Source organism: Xiphophorus hellerii, chromosome 10 (assembly GCF_003331165.1).
Source record: "Xiphophorus hellerii strain 12219 chromosome 10, Xiphophorus_hellerii-4.1, whole genome shotgun sequence".
Taxonomy (NCBI): Eukaryota; Metazoa; Chordata; class Actinopteri; order Cyprinodontiformes; family Poeciliidae; genus Xiphophorus; species Xiphophorus hellerii.
The window spans coordinates 15,972,857-15,995,926 of NC_045681.1; the positions used below are offsets into that span (position 1 = coordinate 15,972,857).

At 38.6% G+C, this 23,070-nt stretch overlaps 4 protein-coding genes across 5 annotated transcripts; 3 read left to right on the forward strand and 1 right to left on the reverse strand.

Moving 5' to 3' along the window:
* Positions 1 to 627: 627 nt before the first annotated feature.
* On the reverse strand, positions 628 to 5,534 carry LOC116727444 (gastrula zinc finger protein XlCGF57.1-like). The gene is made up of 2 exons (XM_032574878.1): positions 5,035 to 5,534; positions 628 to 3,001 (listed from the first exon to the last, which is right to left on the reverse strand). The coding sequence occupies exons 1-2, from the start codon at positions 5,147 to 5,149 to the stop codon at positions 1,521 to 1,523; spliced, it is 1,596 nt and encodes a 531-aa protein (XP_032430769.1). The 5' UTR covers positions 5,150 to 5,534; the 3' UTR covers positions 628 to 1,520.
* Positions 5,535 to 6,138: 604 nt separating this feature from the next.
* Positions 6,139 to 9,830, forward strand: LOC116727434 (oocyte zinc finger protein XlCOF6-like). The gene is made up of 3 exons (XM_032574859.1): positions 6,139 to 6,383; positions 7,469 to 7,819; positions 8,121 to 9,830. Exons 1-3 carry the CDS (start codon positions 6,236 to 6,238, stop codon positions 9,542 to 9,544), a joined length of 1,923 nt encoding a protein of 640 aa, XP_032430750.1. The 5' UTR covers positions 6,139 to 6,235; the 3' UTR covers positions 9,545 to 9,830.
* Positions 9,831 to 10,108: 278 nt separating this feature from the next.
* Positions 10,109 to 14,550, forward strand: LOC116727443 (zinc finger protein OZF-like). 2 transcript variants are annotated; one of them, XM_032574877.1, is made up of 3 exons: positions 10,109 to 10,606; positions 11,581 to 11,913; positions 12,693 to 14,550. In XM_032574877.1, the coding sequence occupies exons 1-3, from the start codon at positions 10,549 to 10,551 to the stop codon at positions 13,820 to 13,822; spliced, it is 1,521 nt and encodes a 506-aa protein (XP_032430768.1). In that variant the 5' UTR covers positions 10,109 to 10,548; the 3' UTR covers positions 13,823 to 14,550. The 2 variants fall into 2 exon arrangements, with proteins under 2 accessions (XP_032430768.1, XP_032430767.1); XM_032574876.1 differs by having other exon boundaries at positions 10,300 to 10,572.
* Positions 14,551 to 15,955: 1,405 nt separating this feature from the next.
* LOC116727433 (zinc finger protein 3 homolog) lies at positions 15,956 to 22,443 on the forward strand. The gene is made up of 4 exons (XM_032574858.1): positions 15,956 to 16,222; positions 17,886 to 18,104; positions 18,697 to 19,014; positions 19,468 to 22,443. The coding sequence occupies exons 2-4, from the start codon at positions 17,993 to 17,995 to the stop codon at positions 21,021 to 21,023; spliced, it is 1,986 nt and encodes a 661-aa protein (XP_032430749.1). The 5' UTR covers positions 15,956 to 16,222; positions 17,886 to 17,992; the 3' UTR covers positions 21,024 to 22,443.
* The last annotated feature ends 627 nt before the right edge of the window (positions 22,444 to 23,070 follow it).

The following is a 23,070-nucleotide window of genomic DNA, read 5'->3' on the forward strand; positions in this document are numbered from 1 at the left end:
TGTGCAAAAGTTTTAATCTTCACTCATTTCCTGTCGGTCTAACTTTAATCTGTTTTGTTATTTTTAGTAGTTCATCTGAATGTCTTCAGCTTGCTTCTCCTTCCACTGAGTTTTCCATACATGTTTTAACTCTGACCTTTGTTCGTTAGATGTCTTTTTTAGGGTTAAGCTATCATAGATGCAGTTTGCTCCATTTTTTTTTTTCTGAATCTGAAAAACGCCAAAGATTGACTGAAAGTAGGATTCTTGCTCCAACACGTTGAGCTGCTGGCTGGAAAAAATAAAATGAAATCAGAACCAATTTTAGTCATTTTACACTTTTATTAAATGCAACAAAAATGACACCTTTGTTTATTTTTTTTTCATTTTTACCAGTGACAAACATTTCTGCTAAACCTTTCAGAAAACAAAAATCACATAAACACGTACCAAACTGTTATACCGGCACACAGAAATATACCAAAGATTTATTTAAGGAAGAAATAGTAAAAAGATAAACATGTTAACCTTTTCTCTAACGGAGGCCAACAGTTGGATATTCACTCACACGAAGGCTAATTACAGCTTTATTCTCTGAAACGTAGCCACACATTCAGTGACCCGCTTTAAGCATCGTTCCTTCTTGCCATCAGTAATACAGTGAGATGCATCCGTTTACTGCCATTTATAGAAACTGTGAATAAACCATTATTACATTTTGTAACACTTTCAAACAAAAGTACATAATGTTGGAATCAACAACCTTTTTTTTTTATTGCAGGTAAATAGTTTTTGCTGCAGAAGATTTTTATGTTTGTCAGAAGGGAAGACGGCAACAATTTAATTTACAGACATTTCTCTTGAGGAGTTTTCGTTGAAATGTAACTTCCCTGTTAAGCAAAACCCTGCCCAGGGGTATTTTAACGTAATTACATTTTGTTTTATTTAAAAGCTGCTAGCTGAAGACTAATATCAGCATTTTATGTTCTTCACCGCAGAGCAGGAAACAAATCAGTAATTAAGTCAGGTTCTTTACAGTATTAAGTCAGCTGATTTTTATTTCTACATAAATGTTTTTCACAATAAGCATTCCTCCAAGGCAAGTTCTGCTAATATGTTAAATTAACCAGATTATGAAGTCTTGAATACACAATTTGTCACTTATTTCAATGCAAATGTTGCTCCTGTTCAGAGGTTTTCCTTGCTAACTTTGTAATTCCTACTTTGTACATTATTGATTTCTTCCCTTTGGTCTCAACTTGTACCAAGACTAAAGGAGGATGTAGGAAAATGCTAATTGGGTTGAATGGATCAGTGAATTTAGTGAGCAGCTGTTAGATTTGGCGGACGACGTAGGGCAGGAGAGTTTCCAGATGACTGGAAACACTGAAATTAATCAAGACATTGTAATATTTATTATTATTAGCAATGTAAACATACAGCTCTGGTCAGGACTGTACCTCATACTGTATGAGGTACAGTATACAGTTTATACTGTACCTCATACAGTATAAACACATTCCTTAAGAAAAGAATCAGCTTTATCTTGTGTGGAGCCTCATGTGTGTCTTTAAATTACACTGCTGTGTGAACCTGGCGCCACACAGAGTACAGGAGTGCGGTTTCTCTCCCGTGTGAACAACTTTGTGTCTTGTGAGTGTGCTCTTTTGCCTAAACGTTTTCCCGCAAACGTCGCACTCGAACGGCTTCTCTCCCGTGTGGACCAGGATGTGGCTCTTCACGGCTCCCGGCTCGGCAAACGTGTCCCCGCAAATCTCGCAGGAGAAGGGCCGCACTCCCGTGTGGACCTTGGTGTGTCGCTTAAGATGTGACTTGCAACTGAACGTCTTCCCGCACTCGTCACAGCTGAAGGGCTTTTCTCCTGTGTGGACTCGCAGGTGTCTCTTTAAATTGCACTGAAGTCGAAATTTCTTCCCACAAACCTCACAGGGAAACGGCAGCTCTCCAGTGTGGACCCGGATGTGCTCCTGGTAATGCATCTTGTGACGAAAATCTTTGCCACAGATTTCACAGCTGAACGGCCTCTCTCCTGTGTGGACTCTCATATGAGTCTCGAAATGCGTCTTGCGAGAAAATTTTCTGCCACAGACACCGCAAACGAAAGGTTTCTCTCCGGTGTGAACCCTCATGTGCGCCTGCAGGATCCCCTGATTCCTGAACCTCTCGCCACAGAAGTCGCATATGAACGGCCTCTCTCCGGTGTGGATTCGCTTGTGGTTGCGCAGATTCCCTCGCTGGTTAAATCTTTTGCCACAAACATCACACCTGAATGGTTTCTCTCCTGTGTGGACTCTCTTGTGCGTAGTAAGATTAGTCCTCTGGTTAAATTCATGCCCACAGACGTCACAAATGAACACTCTCTCTTTCTTCCTGACTGTTGGATCTGAATCTGCGTTTTCCTGCCCACTGCAGTGGTTTGTGCTACCCGAGCTGGAGGAATGACACTTCATGTGTCTATGGAGGGACTGTTTGTAGAAATATTGTTTATCACACTCGAAGCAGCTGTAAAGGGCCTTGGCTGTGTCGCCCGAATCGGGTGTTCTGCTCTCTTTGTGCTTAATTTCTGCTCCAAAATCTGGTAGCGGTTCCTGCCAGTGATTGTCCTCATCACTGACTTCAGTCTCTGAAGAGTCTGAAGCTTTTCCAGCAGTTTTTATCTTAAAGTAGTTGCTTAGTCCCGGCTTTATCGTCGATTCTGGCCCCTCATCGGGTTCTGTTTTTATAAAGTGAACGGAACACAGAGGTTTTGATTCTCTGTTATGTTCAGTTTTCCTGAGATACAGCTGTGAAGACTGATATTCCTCTTCCTCTTCACTCTTCACAATAACATTTAACGGGAAACTGGCAAGATCCTCCTCTCCATAAAGCTGCTGTCCCTCCTGATTGGTCCAGGATTCCTCATTTTCCTCCTTTATGTGGAACAGCTCTGGGTCCTGCTCGTCCTCACTGGAGCTCCACTCAAAGGGACCCTCTTCTTTAATCACCAACAGCTGCGGATCATCTGCAGGAAGCAGAAATTAAGTTTGTGGATAAATCAGTTGGAAGGATGCCCTTGGAAAAGTACACTTTGTTATAGTTGTTTGATTTCGTGTAATAGTCCTGCTCGATTTTATCGTCAGTTTTATTGAGGGATCAGACATGAGAATCGAAACGTCAACAATACAAATTCGTCCTCTTTTTTCTTATGTGAACATAAAACACAAGACAATAAAAACAAAACAGACATAAACGGGAACATTCCCATGACACAGTCCTGCTAGATTTTAGTGTTTCTTTGTCATACAAACAACTTCAGTGACCTTTAACCTACAACCACTACTATTTGTAATGAGCCAGCAGGAAATCAGGTGAACCAAAAGGCTGGTTCCGGTCCACAACGTAGGCGCCCTTTTTCTGTTCTATCATGTCAGTTCTGGTGTGCAGAGTGAATGGATAAAACATTGTTTGTCATAAGTCTATGACCTGAAAGGGCATTTGTCTCACAAGCCCCAGTCAGATGCTGCAGATGCTCTCTTCATACTGAAACCGACTCTGCTGATGTTTCTTTAAAAAGGGAGAAGTTCCTCCTTATTGTTGCCACACAATCAGGGATTACTGCTAAGTCAATGACTTTATGCAATCTATCGGGATATTGTAAAACAGATAACTTTTTATTTTTTAGAGAGTTGTCTCAACAAGCTGATTGCATCAGCTCTGCAATCCTAACTCATCCCGAGCAAGCATGTGGCAGCAATGAAAAGGAATCACTCCCTGTTAGCAGCGAGAAACCTCCAGTAGAGCCAGGCTCAGCGTGAACGGGCCATCTGCTGCAGCCGGCTGGAGGCTGCGAGACGACAGAAAGCACACGCAGGAAATACCAAAGCTTTGGGCCCGGTCTGCTTTTAATGGAGAGAAAAACATGGAGGACATCAAGATTTAAGGCAGAAATCTGAAAAGCCAAAACAGCTTAATGTTTAATACTAAAAAGGTGTTTTCTTTTTTTTTCACTTATGCAAGCGAGGGAAACAATCCTGCACATTTACAGAATCTTACAAACAGAATTTTCTCTCGCTGAATGCAAACAGAATTAAGCCAGAAAATACTGAAGGTTCAGGTTTGAATTGTATTGTTGAAGAAAACTATTAAATATACTAAACAGAAGGGATTCTTAGTGTAGTAAAAAGCTCACCATCTTTTTGTGAGCTGAATGTATCCAAATGTTAGCTGGATAAATTAATAAAAATGGTTCTTAAATCTACATTTCATTAATCCTAACTTATATGAAACAAGAAAAGCTTGATTTAATGTGACGGAGAAAAAAAAGTTATAAACGTAAACATGTGGTTTCAGCTGTAGCAAAATAAATGTTTATTATGTGAGCACATTTATTACATGTGCTCACATAATAAATTTCTATCTTTATTTCAGAATTGCAATGTTTATAATCATGATAAATACATTCCACAGTAAATATGACCCGACTATTACACAATACTCATCTTTATTTAATAAAATTAGTCCACATCATAAAAAATACCATTACAGGTGAAAAACATTATGACCAGTGAAAAGGCAGAAAATTCCTCACAATTTGTTCTTTTTAAAAGTTATAATTTATTTTTAGACTTTTTAATTTCTAACACATGATTTTGATATTGAGCCACTTTAATTATCGCTCACATTAAAAACATTTGAAAATGTTACGTATTTGTTAGTTACTATGTTTGTTGGGGAGCCTGAATGAATCACTGCTCATTGTTCATTTGAAAGCCGGATTGTTTACAATTAAACACGGAGACTATAAATCTAATCTGGGTGGGGTATTGGTGTTGAATGTTAACCAATATTTCTGACTTCCGGTAGTGTTTCCTGTGTTTTGTTTCTGCTCCCTGCAGTTTGGCTCATTTTTAACGAGACTAAATGATGCGGAGCTAAATGACCATCGTGGCAATGAGGTAAATAACCCGATTTAAATCAACATAAACAAAGGAAGCCCCGTTTTCCTCCGCAACAGAGCTACAGCTAGCTAACAGCGATAAATGAGTCTTTTCTTACCAGCTGTTTGGTTTCTACCAACATCCTGATGGACGCCGAGCTCTTTCATCTGGACTTTGTCCTCTGCAGCCAGACTTTCGGCGCTGCTCTGATGGACATGATCCACTTCCTGCATGGCTGCAGCCGTGTCTAAAATGAGCCAGGCCGATCAGCTCACACTGCAGCCGGGAGCATTTCTGTTAGGCTCCATGCGAGGTTCCGCTGGAGTATTTTAAGAGGCGGATGCGCTCGGAAAAACTGCAACTAGGTCTTTAAAAAAAAACCCGACTGTCTGTTTAGGAACGATTGCTGACGTAACGACAGAGTTTTAAACAGGCATCTACACGGACACCCTGTCCCAAGAACCATTTTCCACAACTGTCGAGGGTTGCGTCAATCTGTATTCAGGTACTTACAAATAAGGCCAGAAAATAAGAAAAACGATGAGAATACGAAACAATGGAGTTAAATTAAATTTTATTAAACATAAAATAACAGACTTAAGTAGTCATTTCTGCTTACAACACCTGTAATATCGATATATTTATCATAAAGCCTTTTTAATGCCGAAAGTCGAGCTGTTAGCAAGTTTATTTGTATTTACATGAGGAAATGTAAAAAGAGTAAAAAAATATATTTTACTGATGAATACATTTTTTGAATTTATTTTTTGATTTATTTTGCAAAGAAGGATAGGTAAACAAGATCCTTCAACGTGAAAATGTGGTTCTATATACAAATATGTCATGATTTGCTAAAATCGTGGCTACTTTCTTTTTACTCCATAACTAAGCAGAACTTTGTGTTGGTCTGTCTCACAAAATACAAAATCCCCACGAAATATATCACAAAAAGTGACAAAGTTAAAAAAAACAAAAAAAACAACCATGCATTCTTTACTACCTTAAAGAGTTTGATTATTAATGAACCACAATTACCTTAACTTCTCATTTTGTTTTGGTCTTACAATAAAACTAGTCTAATATCTGAAAATTGAAGCTAAAGTGGACAAAACTTGACTGGATGTTACAGGAATTAATTCACTCCAGTTGATGGCAGCAGTGAAACAGGGGGCAAAATAAAGCATGCCTGAGCAGATGCCTGATTGAAATATGATAAGAGACATAAACAAAAGACGCGGAGGCTCATTCGTTTGAGACTTAAGTGGAATCAGTCGAACAGAAACGTGCACAGCTGCGGTGTGGCCGTATGGTTCTGGTTTATGAGTCTCCACTGTGTTATACAAAGAGCAGACACCATGGAGAAAGTGGATTATGCTCATCGGAATATTCTGCGTTTAGAGGACAAACTACAGGTGAAGCAGCTCGGTGTCCATCAGCCGCAAGAAACTGGGAAAATCCGAACAACTGGTAAGAAGAAGCTCTGTTGGGATAAAATTTAACAAAGCGAGGGTGGTTTGTTCTGGTTTCTGATCGGTAATCCATTATCCGCTTTAGAGAAACGTCAACAAATCCGCCATATTGGAAGGGGAAACATTATTTTGGCTACAGAATTTTGGAGATTCTCCAGGGAAACAAAAATAAAATAAAAAAATTTGTAATTATATGTATTATGTTGCTAAAGCTCTGGTGTATTAAACAAAATATACATATAATATAGGGTAAGAAAGAAAGCTTACAGAATTGGTCAAATAGTATGTCTTGATTGTTTTATTTGCTCTGTCTGTGCAGCTTTGTGTAACAGTATTGTAGATCTGGTTGCCTTGGAGTGTTGGTGGCAGGTTTACTCTGCCTGTTGAATTAATGGTACAACAGGCCACATCTGCTTCATCAAGCAAATAGGGCAGACTGTGACCTGCACAGCAAGACAAAGATGACAAAAGAAGATTAAGGCAACAAGGGTTAAAGCAGGGAATGTACCTTTATGTATGTTTGCACAAAGGAGGAGAATACTCCTCTGTGTGGTGGGTTTGCTTGCCTTGCAGTAGCGGAATAATATTTTCTTCCTTTTGGACATTTTACTTTATTAAATTAATGGAACAACAGGCGGTATGTGATTCACGCAGCAAACAAGACAAGTTGCAAGTATAAAGAAACAAACCGAACAAAAGACAGAAGGTCAACAGTGCTGCCATGACTAGTCGGTTAAAATCATGATGATGGCTAAATATGTTGTCAAGATCAATATTTGTATCTCACACATACTTCTTTAAACATGCAACCGCTTTTAGACTTTCATACATCACAGCATTTTAAAAGATATTTTAAAATGTCAAGAATAAAGTATTGAATTAACAGCACAGTAATGGAGGAGACTGAAATCTCTATTACTGTCTCTTTTCTGTAGATCTGGGTTTTTTCCCTCTTTTGTCCATCCTAATATTTTGTGTAAATCTCATCACCAACCAGTTTTAATCTGTTTACAGTCAGGCCCTGTGTGGACAAACACATGGATTTCTGTGGAGTTAACCGTGATGTCCATGTGTCTCCTGCAGATAAGCAGCATCTTTTGGTGATCAAAAAAGAGGTTTTTGGTCTGCAGAGCTCCAGTTTGGACCAGCAGAACCCAGAACTCCACCATTTAAAAAAGGAAGAGGAGGGATTGTGGGTCAGTGAAGATGGAGAGCAGCTCACTGTGAAGATTGTAGACGATGAGACCCTTAAGATATCAGAGCTCTGCCACGACCAAACTGAAGACAGTAAAGAGACTGAAGCTCCAACAAGCAGCCCAGCTAAACAAACGGAAACAGGACCTGATGGAGAGGACAGTGGAGGAGCAAAACGAGACGAAAACCCAGAACCAACAGGATATGGGACTGAACAGCAGGAGGTCCAGATGAAACATGGTAATTATCAGATTCTGCTCCATTTGTATGAATTTCTCTCATCATAAAGATGGAAGGAGGGATGTCATTGAATAATTCCAACCTGGGAAATGCATTTGTTGTAGCATCAAATGTAAAACTAATACACTAATAGTAAGATATAAATATTAATAAATATACAAATTGCCTTGTAGACAGCTGAAGGAGGGGCAAAGGTCATGCCTAAATTGCAGGCTCAAAGGGTCATGATATTTTATTGTTATCTGGATCTGTATAATTACAAAAGTCTCATTGAAACATGACTTTTCTGTTTCTCTTGCAGATGAGCAGCAACTGTTGGTAATCAAAGTAGAAGTTCCTGATCCGCGAAAGTCCAGTTTAGACCAACAAGACACAGAACCTCTCCAGAAGACAACACAAGAGGAACTGTGGATCAGTCAGGATGAAGAGGAGCTTGCTTTGATGAGTGAAGATGAAGAGAAACCTCAGTCATCAGAGATTCATCTCATCAAAAGTGAAGACAGCAGAGATGCTGAAGCTTCAACCAGCAGCTCAACTGAACAGACGGAAACAGAATCTGATGGAGAGGAGGGTGGAGGACCACAGCCAGACAGGAATTCAGATCCACATGCTTGTTTACAGTCCAGTCCCTCAGGCTCTTCAGAGACTGAAGTCAGTAGGAAGTGGTGGTCAGGAGTGAGTGGAGACAGTTGTGATGACAATCTACCAGATTCTGGATCTAAAAATAAAGGCTGCAGTAAAGGCAGGTGGGAAATCAGGACACTTAAGTCAGACGTAAACAGCAGTTCTGGACGTAGAAATGTTGTGAAACCCTTCAGCTGCCCGGACTGTGGTAAACAGTTTGTGTACCAGCAGTCATTCCTGAAGCATCTGTCATGTCATTCAGGAGAAAAGGCTTCCACCTGTTTGGCTGATATGAAACGATCAATAGCCAAAACTGGGAAGAAATCAGTCGCTTGTGTTGTTTGTGGAAAAATGTTTAAGGATCAATATTATCTTAAATGTCATATGAGGCTCCACACTGGAGAGAAACCATTTAGTTGTGATGTATGCGGTAAAGCGTTTAGGCATTCTCATATTCTTAAACTTCACTTAAGAATCCACACTGGAGAAAAACCTTTTACTTGTGATGAATGTGGTAAAACATTTACCAAGCTGCAAAATCTTAAAGGTCACATGACATGCCACACAGGGGAGAAGCCTTTTCAGTGTGAGGAATGTGGCAAAAGATTTACACAAAGGGGAACGCTGAGGAACCACATGATGATTCATAAAGGAGAAAAACCTTTCGCTTGCAGCGGTTGTGACAAACATTTCAGGCTTAAAGCAGATCTTCAGAAACACGCGGTAACCCACACAGGAGTGAAACCATTTTTCTGCCGTTACTGTGGAGCCAGATTTGCTCATCGGGGAGCTTTGACGAGACACATTAGACGCCACACAGGTGAGAAACCATTTGCGTGTGACAGGTGTGACAAAAGATTTTATCGAAATTCTGAACTGAAGTATCATGTGTCAGTTCATACAAGAGACTGGAAACAAGACACTGAAAACAGAAAGTTTGCCTGTAAGGAATGTGGGAAAAAATATATCAGAAAGGTGCATCTTACAGCACACATGAGTACCCACTTAGGAGAAAAACCTTTCAGCTGCAGTGTTTGTAGTGTGAGATTTACACGCCATGATAGTCTGAAGAGACACACAATGAGAGCCCACAGTCAATAGAAACTGCTTATTAAATGCTGCTAGTTAGAGGTGTCTATTTTGTACAGCGTGAAATCAGCGTAACTTCGTAGATAGTAAGTTTTCCAATATAATCAACTCATTGGTATTGCCTACATGAGGCGCCTTGCTAAAACAGGAAGACAATGTTACGTAAACTGTTTAATGTTCATGCTGTGCTAATGTTGTTCAGTGTGTACATTCATTCCTATTGTAGTTGTTATACTAAAAATAGTCTCTTAACCTGACAGTGTCTATGTTGTAATGATATAAATAGCTACAAACCACATATGATACACAAATGTTTCAGCGATAGTCTTTTTTATCAGGTTTTAGATTCTGTAGTTTTGCTAAATACTAACATGCTCATGTTTGTAATGTAAAAGCATGTTTTTGTTATATTTGTTAGATAGCTTTTATACTGTTATATGGAAAAGCCAAAAAAACCAACTATTTATCTTCAAGAAGGCCTAACATAAATAAAGACTCAAAAACATTGCCCCTTCAAGTTGCTTTATTTTAAAAGCTTAAAAGATTAGTTTGCGCTTTAAAAATTACAAATTTCCCACAGTCGATATTCTTTGAAAATTTGCCATTTTTTCAAAAGGTTAGGCATTTAGAAATTTTCTCTAAACAAGTTTTTTTTTTAGCTGCATTAAGTGTTTGAACTGTAAAGGTGGAAAATCCCTGGTCTAATTGCAGCGTTGCCATATTTACCAGCAGGGTTGTAAACTGCCTGCTGCAGCAGCGAATAATGCCCAGCAGAGGGCAGCAGAGCGGCAGTTACTGACTGCTGTCCGTGCAGATGCCAGCTCAAAAATAATAATTAAAAAAATACGTAAAGGCTTTGCTTTCCATATTTATGGATCTAGTCTGATAATTGTCAGTCTGGTTCATGTCACAGAGCGCAGACAACATGAAGAAAGTGGATCATGTTCATCACATCGACTTTGAAAGTCTGCCTTTAGAGGATAAACTGCAGATGAAACAGCTCGACGTCCAGCAGGATGCTGGCGCAAACCAAACAACTGGTAAGAACTGAGGACAACATGATTTTAGCTAAAGGTGGGTTGTTATTCATTTGTACTGGTTTGGGGAAATCAAATCTCACTAGAGTCCGAATTCAGACCGGGAAAATGTGCGTCCTCTCCGGTAAATCCAGATTCAGAATGGCTGCTGAGCATATCAAAACGCTACGAAAGTAGCAGAAATAAACAATTTCTAGGTTATAACACATTATTACAATCTGTACACATGGCAGTTTACAGAGTGAATAACCAGGAATGCGTTGTTAACAGCAGGCAGCCCAGTTGTATAAAACAACATTGAAAGAAGACCAACTGGAGACACTGCGGCTGCGCACTGCGCTCCTTCTGTCTGTCTCCCAGGTACACGGTGGGCGTCACAGGGCGCATCACCAGGGTTAATTACGTTTATCCTGTCCAGTTAATACTGTACACTAGCTCCCGGTTCCTGGGGTAAACATGTCAAAATTTGTAGAATAATTAGCCAGAATGAGAAACATTGAAGGTGGAATATTCTTTCTCCGTTATTTGGAGCAGAGCTGCATATTACGACAGTGTGAGATCAATAATAATTGTGAAAAACTAAGATACTTACAAGTTGTTGTGCACATTTATACATGCTAAGGTCCGTTAAGAAATAAGTCGTTTTATATTTTGAAAAACAGAAAGAAAAAAAAAAGAAAAACAGGCAAAACTTAGGTTGGTAAGTATATTAGACTCAAAGACATCCATTGACACAATTTATTTATTTAGATCCTTTTCTTAAGCAGTGTGTGAGTAGTCCTCTGCATGGGCATTTGTGATTCCACTCCTGACTCTTGCTGCATCTCTTACTCCCACTTTTGTCTGCTAACAAAGGCCAAAAAACGCTTTAAAATTACAAAATGTCAGACTTTTTTTAACCAGATAAGATAATTATCTCTCTGAATTGCCCTAAGAGTGTATCTATGTGTTGCCCTGCGATGAACTGGCGACCTCACTCACTCAACCGTGGCGTCCATTTGTTCCTTGCAGATGAGGAGCAGCAGTTGGTGATAAAAGAAACGGCTCCTGAAGAAAACCTAGAGATAAAGAAAGAAGAGGAAGAACTCTGCCCTAATGCTGATGGAGAGCTGATCAACGAGGAGGAGGAAGAGACAGTGGACAACAGGTTCCCCTTCACTGTTGTTACTGTGAAGATTGAAGATGATCAAGAGAAACCTCAGTTATCAGATCTTCATCACATTAAAACTGAAGACAACATGGAGACAGAGGCTCCAAGCAGCCGCTCAGCTGAACAGATGCAACAAAGTCCAGCAGGACTTCAAGCGGGATGGAAGGAGATCTTGGGAAAACTGTGTTCGGATGGTGAGACCCTTCTCAGATTTTAATTGGATGTTTATCTAAAGGCCTAAGCAATCTGGAAAAGTGTGGAAACTATTCTCAAGGTCTGAATAAAATGGAAAAAAGAAAATGGATTGCTGTAAGATATTACAAAACTTTATTTCCAATCCTGTTATCCAAATGTTGTGTCCTAACTTCTTTCCTAATGTCCTTTTCTCTGTTTTTATTTCCACTCTTCTTCCACCACATGTCTCTTTCTTTTTTGTTCTTGTTTCTTCCTTCTTTACTTCCTTGAGTGTTTCCCTTCCTTGTGCTTTCTTCTCCCTGCTTTTCTTTCTTTGTTGGGACCACCATTTTTTCCTTCCTTATGTATTTTTTCATCCTTTGTTGTGTTCTTCACTCTTTCCTTCCTTCCTTTTTTCATTTTTTTATTCCTTCCTCATATCCTTTCATATTTCCTTCAAACAGTCCTTCCTTGTTCTTCTTCCTTCTTTCCATCTAACACCCACAGCCAGTAGAAAGGCCTCGTGGTCATCAACTAAATTAAACTCCAACACAACTTTAATTCACCTCTTCTTGTGTTATTGCTTGTGCTGCTTAGGCAGCTGACAGAAGAAACTGTTTTCTACATTTAACTTGAATAAAAGTTTTTATTTAGTCTGTAATTTTGACTTTGGTGGAAAAGTAAAAGAGCCAGACCGAATAAACATTTTGGCTCCTCCGGCATTAAGCAGTAGCAGCGATTTATGAAGCCGTTTCACTTGTAGGATCTGTAATGTAGCTTGTTGTTGTGTCTCTTGCAGAGGACAAACAGATGTTGGTGATTAAAGAAGAAGTTCCTGTTCTGTCGAGAACCAGTTCGGACCAGAAGGACTCAGAGCTTATCAAGATAAAGAAGGAAGAGAAGGAACTGTGGATCAGTCAGGAGGAAGAGCAGCTTACTGTGAAGAATGAAGATGAAGAGAAACTTCGGTTATCAGCGCTTCAGCAAATTAAAGCTGAAGACAACAGAGAAGCTGAAACTTTAACCAGCAGTTCAGCTGAACATATAGAAACAGAACCTGATGGAGAGGATGGTGGAGGACCAGAACCTTATGGGGCTTTTGACAGTATTTATAGAAAAACATTAAATAATGAGACTGCTGTTAAATTACACACAATGACTCACACTGGAAACAGAGAACATGGCTCTGATCTTTGTGGTAAAGAATTTAAAGAAAAGGGTTACCATCAGACACATACGCAATTTCCAACTGGAGAGAGAATATTTGCCTGTGATGTTTGTGGCACGAGGTTTCAAAGACGTGAAACTCTTAAAAACCACATGAGGATCCACCCCACAGAGAGACAGTTTATCTGCAGTGTTTGTAGCAAAGCGTTTTCAAGACAAGATCATCTAAAGAGTCACATGCGTGTTCACACCGGAGAGAAACCGTTTAGTTGTAGTTTTTGCAGTAAAGGATTTTCACAACAAATTCACCTGAAGAGTCACATGCGAGTTCACACGGGAGAGAAACCGTTCATTTGTAGTTTTTGTAACAAAGGATTTTCACGACAGGATCTTCTAAAGAGTCACATGCGAGTTCACACGGGAGAGAAACCGTTCGTCTGCAGTGTTTGCAGCAAAGGATTTTCACAACAGAATCACTTGAAAAACCACATGGGTTTTCACACGACATCGTTTAGCTGTAACGACTGTGGCAAACGTTTTATGAAGGAGGACCAGTTAAAACGACATGTGAGGCTTCACACAGAAGGGAGACCGTTTGGTTGTGATGTCTGTAAAAGCAGGTTTTATAAAAGGTATCATCTTGAAAATCATATGAGGATCCATTCGGGAGAGAAGCCGTTTGTGTGTGGAGTTTGCAGTAAAGCGTTTTCACGAGATGGAGATCTGAAGCGTCACATGGGTGCCCACGAGGGCTGTAACTAATGAGTCAATAAATCTGTGTTTTCTGATTATTCTACCACTATTTTAACCCATCTCTGATCTTTTTCCGTGCAGTTTTTGTTCCCAGCATGTTTCACTGATCATTGTCAAGTTGACACTGCAGGTCATGGGGCACCACGCACTCCCTCCTCCCTTACCTGTTGCTGTGTGGTTCCTCCATCCACTAATTTCAAGAGACTCGGTCAGATGTTTTGAAATCATCCTGTGGAAAGGGAAGGGAACCCCACACATTATTTCTATCAATGTAGTGAAGTTTGGAAATGGTCATAAAGCTATGAGCAGCGTTTATTGGAGGACTCCCAGAGTTTCTCTATGAAGCTCTAAACAGAGAAGAAAAACTTATTCTGCAGAATAACCAGGTTGACCTAAAAACTACGACTAAATTAAACAGATTTTACTCTTGCAGTGTAACTTGACCCTTTTACTACTGCATACATCTTTTTACGAACATCACATCTTTAAAAATAACACGCTTATTCTCTGTGTTTTTAGGTGTCACTTTAAATTTCATCATACTGCTTGAAACTAAACAAGTTTTTTGCACTTAAAATTTCTAACATCTTTAACAAAAAGAAGCTGCAGAGCTTTCTGATCAACGTCTCCAACAGTTTCCTCTCAACTGTTGACCAACATCTGGTCCAGCAGACCATGCGAGACAAAGAAATCTGCTGAAATTGAAGTTTCTTGCAATAAAAATAATCAACAATTAATGTGTTTTGTGTTTACTTCTATCAATGTTCTAACCCTTCATCAAGTAGGGAGCAATAGTCTCCACAGCAAACTGTTCACACAAAAGGACAGTTTATAGTTGTTGAAAAGTAAATCCATTGTTATAAACCGAGGATTGTCTGTGTTATACAATATCAGTGTTGGTCCAAAGAACAATAGTACCGTCAGATACATACAGGAACATGAGTGAAAGGCTTAATTTTGATTGAACAAATCCTCATTCTGTGTGCTGGCAGAATATTTTGTGTAAAAGACCAAGAGTTTCAAACACTGGTGTTATGCCATCAGCTGCCTCCATTGTGAGTGGACATTGTGGTGGTTTTTTGGTGTAAATTTTGATTTCAGATGGAAGTGAGCTGGTTCTGTCCATATCTCAGAGCTAATACCTGTAGGAACTTGGTGTTGTAGATCAGAGGGGGGCTCACGAAGGTAAATGAAGTGATGTAAGTGACAGAACTTTTTTATGAACATGGCAGTGAGTTTTTACAAACTCGATTCAGATGGTTTTAATTCCAAGTGAGTTGGCCTTGTCTGCATCCCGATGAAAACGATCATTAAAGTCAGGTCTGGTCGAGTCGTGAGCAGTTGGATGCAGTTCTCAGATGTCCTGAATGAACAAACTGGGTTTGAGTTTTGCATGTTGTTGCATTTAAAATAATTTTAAACGTTCAGGCGTGAGTGCCCCTTAGTTCACTTTTATGTACATAAATGTCTAGCTAAAGACTGGAGGTACAGAAATGTGTCGATATCCTCTTTTACTTAAGTTCCATGAGTTTCTATTGTGGTAGAGCTGTCTGCTCATTTTATGTCAGTTTTACAGATTCCTCTCTGTTGTTTTAGTTTATAATCATTCTGATAAACAGCAGAAGTGGGTTTCAATTTCAATGCCTGTGTTGTAATTTCACATCACATCTCAAGTGGATTCTATTCTTGTTGAATTCCTGGGGAGTTGTTTGTTTTTAATGTTTGTTTACTGACTGGTTTGTGACAAACAGCCGTCTGCTCTGCTTTCAGAAAGCCTCAAGAAAGAGAACAAAAGAGCTCTGACTGAGCTGAGCTCCATCTTCACTAAATGTGGGGAGTAATTGAGGTGCAGGGACAGCTGCTGCTAAGTGAAAACAGATGTCTCTGACATAGGCTTTACTTCTCTACGGGAAGAGTTAGAGATTTTCGTTTCATTTTTGATGGTTTAGCCTTCCAAAATAAAGCTTAATCGTTTATAATGGTCTAGATTGATTGATATCCAGTTCTTTGAGGGTTTTGCAAACATTTTCTTTGTTCTTTTCACTGAAAATCTGAGCGACTGACTGCTGTAGGAGCTAGATGACTCCAGAAGAGGGAGACACTTCCAAGGCATAATTAGAGAGTGTTTGCGCAGATGCCTGATCAAAATCCAGCAGAGAGCCATAAATAAATTATTTCCAGACGGAGACTGGGGCTCCGGTGGCCTGTAACGACACTATAGATCCAGTCTGGTGGACATGTACCCGACTACAATATGAGCTAATGTGCATGGCTAATTTTAAAGAGAGCAGAAACGATGAAGAAGGTGGATTATAATCGGTACTGAAAATCTGCCTTTAGGGGGCAAACTGTAGAAAAAACCAGCTCGTAGCCACTAACCGCAAGATGATGATGGAAACCCGACAGCTGGTAAGAACAAGCTCCGGCTTAATGAGGATATGACTGATTTTATTTAGGTTCGGCTATTCTTCGGGTAGACGCTTAATTAACTATTATTACGACACGTCAGCGCGTCCGCCATGTTGGAAAGAAAATACGGGTTAATTAACTTTTCAGGTGAACGGAAAACATGCTGTTTACACTGGATTTAAATCAGTTTGGCTGCCACAAAATAATTTTATCACCCAAACATATTGATTGTAGCCTTTACCTGAGTTGGTCTTTATCTGTTTTTGGAGTGACTGCTGGTGTGAAAAGCATTCAAAGGCATTAAAGGTTTTTTTAAAACCTAAACTAATTAAAGGCTTCGAGATTTAAATGTGAGGAAAAACAGCGACATCTGATGGTGAACTGGACGTACAGCAGTTTCTTAATAAAGACCTAGGCGTAAGCAAAATAAGCATTGTTGTCTTAATTCAAAATATATGCTGTAAAAATCGATACATATAAACATATACACAACCTTTAGCAATGTAACTTATGTTAGGTTTTGTATAGTAATAAAAGCCTTGATATCAGTTCATTTGGTATCAAGGCATTATTCCTTATTCTGTAATAATATATATTTTTATTTATCTATAGGCTACATTATATTCTGAAGATTTAAAAGCATCACCTTTGTTTGGTCATAGTTTTGAACATTTGAGGCAGGTTGGCTCAATACATTTCATTCAGTCACACAACCACATTTCCTTATAATTAAACAGGCTGTAGAAATGCCCTTGAGATTTTAAATCTAAAATTAACATTCTAGATGAAGAACCAATGTTTCGAAAATTAACTCCTAGTTTCCAAAAATCACATCAAGAAAATGCAGTCCTTTTTTATTTTTATTATTATTTTTTACAAAAAGCACTTTTTCTTTAGTTTCACTCACTCATTTTTGTGAACACATTTGTTTGTAAGTTGAATTAAGTGTCACTGCCAGAGCTAAGAAATAAATTCAGGAGCAATATGTTAACCCATTCATCTTCTCACCCTGTCTATTTTAAACGACACTCAAACATCCTGCGATTTGTTTTCTCCTTTCTTGTTTAAATATGAACACATTTTTTCTGTAATGAGATAGAAATGCATTGCAGAGCTTACAAGAAACGTAAAGCCGTTTCTTGTTTTAACAAATTTTACATCTTGTTATGAATAGAAAGCTTATCGTTTTAACAAGATACTTTTTCTGAATGTATTTTTTTCTGCAACAGTTGCTATTCTGTAAATTTAGTCCCAATATTTTTGGGAAATGTTTCTGTTAAACTGATAAAATCTACTTTTTAATTTTTTTTTTACTTATTTAAAATATGTTTTTTTTTTTGTGAAAAAGACAAATAAAAGTGGAAAATTGGACTTTAAAAAAGTCCATGTCATAAGGCCTTACATCTGTTTATTTCTGTACAAATGATCATTATTACCAAGTTTATCAGTATTGAGATAAACTATTATTGTATACAAATATTACTGAAAATCCAACTTCAAACCATCTGGTTGCCACCTGGCCAGTGCTGTAATACATACATGAAGCTGACGCTGTGTCCCTTGTTCTGTGTCTATGACTGCAATGGTTTCTGCAGCATTTAAAATTTAAATGCTCTGTGGTTTATTCTGAATAGAAACTCTTTCCTGATGTGTCTCTCCTCAGACTCTGTGTAACACTGATGTTTGAACGTTGGGAGACTGAAGACGGATTCACAGCTCACCAGGAAAACATCTTAACGGCGCCGACCTTTACTTGAAGTATATTTAGAGATGTGGGCTAATTCAGAACACCAAGCTGGAAAAACACATCGATCAGAGATGGAAAGCCGGGACTCCGAAACACAATCCAGCTTTCTCCAACTTGCTAAGAAAGAGACTGAAGGTAAATCATTTTTCCTTCCTAATTAAACTGGATGGATATTAATTAATTTGATTCCTGTTTAAACGCAGCAGCCACTACTGCACCACTAACAGCTTTCTTCCACATACTATTGTCATTCACTATTGTTTGATAAACCTAATTAGTCAAGTTAAATTACTAACTTGTGCACTAATGCTAGATTAATTAGCTCTGTTAAAATTGTCTCCTTAGTAAGGAAACTACTGCCTGTCCTAAATTATGCCATAATCTAATTTGCATAATTGCCAATTTGCCTGTATTTTTTTAAATGTCATTATTCCAAACATCCTCTTATTTTATCTCAGTACCGTAACTGCAAATGTGGCCTTCATTTGTGTATCTACAAATGTTTAATTTGTTTTAGATTTTTGTTTATTTTTCTTAACACTTTTTAAATTAATAAAAGAGAAAAAAATCAAAAAAGAAAATCAAAAATGTTTATTTTATAGGCGGGTAAATTCTACTGAGCCCAACCACTGCCACAGGAAATAATCAGTCTAATCAGGGATGTGTGAATTATTTCATTATGGATTTTTATTTTTAAAGGAATCATAGATGTCCATGTGTGTTTCAGTGTTTCCTGGGCAGCAGCTGTGGGTGGTTAAAGAAGAGGGTCGCAGTGACTGGAGCTCTAGTTTGGACCCGCTTGACTCAAAGCCGCCCCACATGAAGGAAGAAGAGAAGCCTGCTGTGAAAAGTGAAAAAGAAGAAAAACCAAAGTTTTCAGATTGTAGCTGCATGAAAACTGAAGACAGGAGAAGAGAACCCCTGATGCCCAACTTGGCTAAACAGATGGAAGCAGAACCTGATGGAGAGGACTGTGGAAGACCAGAACCAGGCCCAAGCCCCAATAGTTCTTATCAAGAAAGTGAGATGGCCATTCACTGTACAGGTAAAAGATCCAAACACTATTCCAGATTTAAAGCTCAGACTGGAGCTGGTTGTGACGTCTCAAAGCATTCAAACGCAAGACAAAATTTCACCTGGTTGACTAACGAAACCAAAAATAACCTCCTATGATCTTTGTAGTCTTTTTTTTCCTGTGATGTTTGCGGTAGAAAGTTGAAAGTAAGAGAAAACTCATTCGGATCCACAACACAGGGAGACGCATTATTTTGCAGTAAAGGAATTTTTATTCCAAGATCAGAGGCATGTGTGTTCACACAGGAAGAGAAACAGTTTTTCCCATGCAGATTTAATTTCCACATAGACAACTGGAGTTGATTTTGTTCACCTATTATCTCACCTATCACTTCATTGGAGGTTTAGCAACTAGCGTTGCAGTGGGAAATAGTAGTTTGTGAAGCACTTTTATTAATACAATTCTTATCCATATGCTTTTCAGTTGTTCCGGTCCAGCAAGTGTTGGGGATGAAACAAGAGGTTCCCAGCTCCTGTTTGAACCAGAAAGACCCAGAGCCCTCCCACATAAAGGAGGAAGATGATGACCTGTGGGTCGGTGAGGAGAGAGAACAACTTATTGTGAAGATTGTAGATGATGAGAAACTTAGTTTGTTATCAGAACTTCATTACGTCAAACCTGAAGAGAGCAGAGAGACGGACACTCCAAACAAGATCTCAGCTGTACAGATAAAACAAGAGCCTGATGGAGACTGTGAAAGTCCAAAACCAAGCAGGACCCGTCATTCAGCTACTCATCTGCAGTCAAAGAATAATGAAAATGCATCACACTCTTCTGATACTGAAAACAGTGGGGAGGATAACAGCTCTGTGACACATCAGTCAGTGGACAAGCCTACCAACTCTTCAGTTGAGAAGAAGCGATCTAGAAAAGAGAAAAACGCTGACACTCAACCGGGAGCCAAAGCTGAAAAGAAATCATATGCTTGTGAAGACTGTGGTAAAACATTTCCATATCAGTGTCATCTCAAGTCTCATATGAGACTCCACACTGGAGAGAAACCATTTGCTTGTGCAGACTGTGGTAAAACTTTTTACCAGCAATATCAACTTAATTGTCACATGACAGTCCACACAGGGGAGAAACCATTTGCTTGTGATTTTTGTGGTAAAACATTTCCTTATCAGTGTCATCTCAAATCTCACTTGAGACTGCATACTGGAGAGAGACCATATGCTTGTGGTAATTGTGGTAAAGCATTTACAGAGCTGAAGGATCTTAAAAGGCACATGAGATGCCACACAGGAGAGAAACCTTTTCAGTGTGAAGTCTGCTATAAAAAGTTTAGCCTAAAGGGGGCTCTGAAGCGACACATGATGATTCATAACGGAGAAAAACCATTTGCGTGCACTGATTGTGACAGACACTTCAGATTTAATGCTGATCTTCAAGCACACATGTTAACCCATTTAGGAGTAAAACCATTTGCCTGCGCTTATTGTAATGCAAAATTTACTCGAAAAGGAAGTCTGCTTCTGCATGTTAGACACCACACTGGCGAGAATCTACTTACCTGTGAAGTCTGTGAGGAGAAATTTGTCCGAAAATGTGATCTTGACAACCATATGCCAGTTCACTCAAGAGCACAGAAGGTTCCATCTGGAAATGAGAATTTTGTCTGTGATGAATGTGGAAAAAAATTTGTTGAGAAGTCACGCCTAACGAGACACATGATTACCCACACAGGAGAGAAACCATTTAGTTGTGATGTTTGTAGTGTGAAGTTTTCCCGACAAGAACACGTGAAAAGGCACAAAATGACACGGCACAGTATGATAAGAACACGTGAAGAGACACAAAGTTACACAGGAGCGCATGAAGACAGACAACATTGCATGAGAACGTATGAAGAGACACAAAACGACACGGGAATGCATGAAGAGACACCAAACGACACGGGAATGCATGAAGAGACACAAAACGACACAGGAATGCATGAAGAGACACAAAACGACACACCACAATACATGAACATATAAAGAGACACAATCACAGGAACATAAACACCTCAAAACACTCAATATAAGATAAGAAGATATGAAGAGACATATATTCATATGTCTCATGATCAAACCATGACCATGGTTAAACCATAGTTATGGTTTGACACATTTTCTTCTGTGTGAGGATGAATGGTAGCCAGACAAAAAGCTGTATGATTGAGCTCCTTGATGGTCTACAGCAGGGGTGCCCAAGTCCATTCCTCGAGATCCACTATCCTGCAACTTGGTTGCCTCCCCTCTCCAATACACCTACTTCAAATGGATCATTGCATCTTTTAGCTCTGCTGAGGAATGGTAACAAGTCATTCATGTGATTCAGGTGTGTTGGACGAGGGATGCATCTAAAAGTTGCAGGATAGTAGATCTCGAGGACTGGATTTGGACACACCTTATCTACAGGGTAAGTTCTTTTTCATCCGACAGTCTGCTTTTTTTTTAGTGCAACAACACTTTAGTTTCTCAGTAAAGACTTAATTGTGTTATTTCTATCGTTATATCTCTAAAATGTTTTGTAAATAGCCTTGGCTTAAATTTTATTTTTAGATCCCTGAAGAATAAGCTGTTGTCTGTCCTCAAAACATGAAAGTTTAAACCCAAACTAACTTCTTTCTTAAATGCTGAATTTGGCTGGTAATTTATTGGTATTATGTTTTATACAGTATTTATTGAACTTTAATTTTTCTTATTGGTGGATTGAGCAGTCTTTTGTGTAGCAAAGTATAAAGCTGAACTAACTTTTCTTTGATCAAGACTAAACTTTGTTGGTACTACTCTAATTACTATCATTGTTTACTGCTATCTTTATAGTCAAGTTTAGTTTGAAATGTATTTTTAGTCAGTAGAAGATTTATCTTATGTTTGCTCTGTGACATGATGATATAAAGGTAAACCAAGTTTTCCCTGACAAATGAATTTGGTTGGAAACATCGTCATTATTTTGTGAAATCTCTCTAAGCATGTTTAGTTTACATTGTTTTGTTTAAAGACTGAGCTGATATCTGTTCTGTAGCAGGCAAGTATAAAACTAAAATAACCTCAACTAAGATTTTTTAAAGTCTTTAACCTGTTGACTTTTAAAAAGTCTTTTTAGTTCTTAGACGACTGGGTGCTTGTGGGTTCTGTAGTTAGAAAGTCCTTTTAGATGAACATTTCACTAAACTTGAATGCCACTGATGTGCCTTAGGTTTTGTTTCTGCACAACGTTTGTTTAATTTTAACAATCATTTCATCCAATGAGCTCTGTATTTTTTTATTTTTTTTGTGGATCTGGTTTTCCTCCCTCATTTCAGCCTATGTGACACCAGTCTGAAATGAATGCATGACCAAGCTATTTGACCAAGCCGTGCTGCAGAAATCTGTTCTCTGTGTAAGCATATTAAACCTTTTGAAAGAACAATCTGCTGTGATCATTCTTGTTTATACTTAAAGAATTTGGTGAAGAGTGTCTGAACCCACATATTTACAAAGAAAACTGAAAATGTAGAATTTGTATTTGTTCGCCTCACTTTTTACTGCAGTTTCTTCAAATCGACCTTTGGTGTGTACATCGTTGACCTTTCACATCGACAGACAAAAACGGCCCCATTCAATCTGAAAATGACATCAAGGTCAGTCAAACTGGGTCAGCAGTATCTGTAAACATCAGTTTAAGTGTCCTCACAAATTTGAAGTTGGGCTTTGACTTGACCATTCTAGTTAATAGTTTTATATATATATATATAAAGCTTAATTTCAAAACCTGCTACAGATCTACATCTCTGTGTAGTCAACAGTTCATGATAGTTTAGAACTATGATGTCTATTTTATTTTTAAAAAGATACAAATTTTAGTAAAATCTAAATATCTAAAAACTTTAACTCTGACATGAACCAAAGGCAAAATCCTGACATCTGCAGTCAGATGTTCAAGGTCAGATTTATGGGGTGTTTCTCATCTAAATGGTGTGACAGTGAGTGAGAAATATCTGTGGAGTTGCTGATATTTATGCTGCAGTAAAAATAAACCATCTGAACTATGTTTATA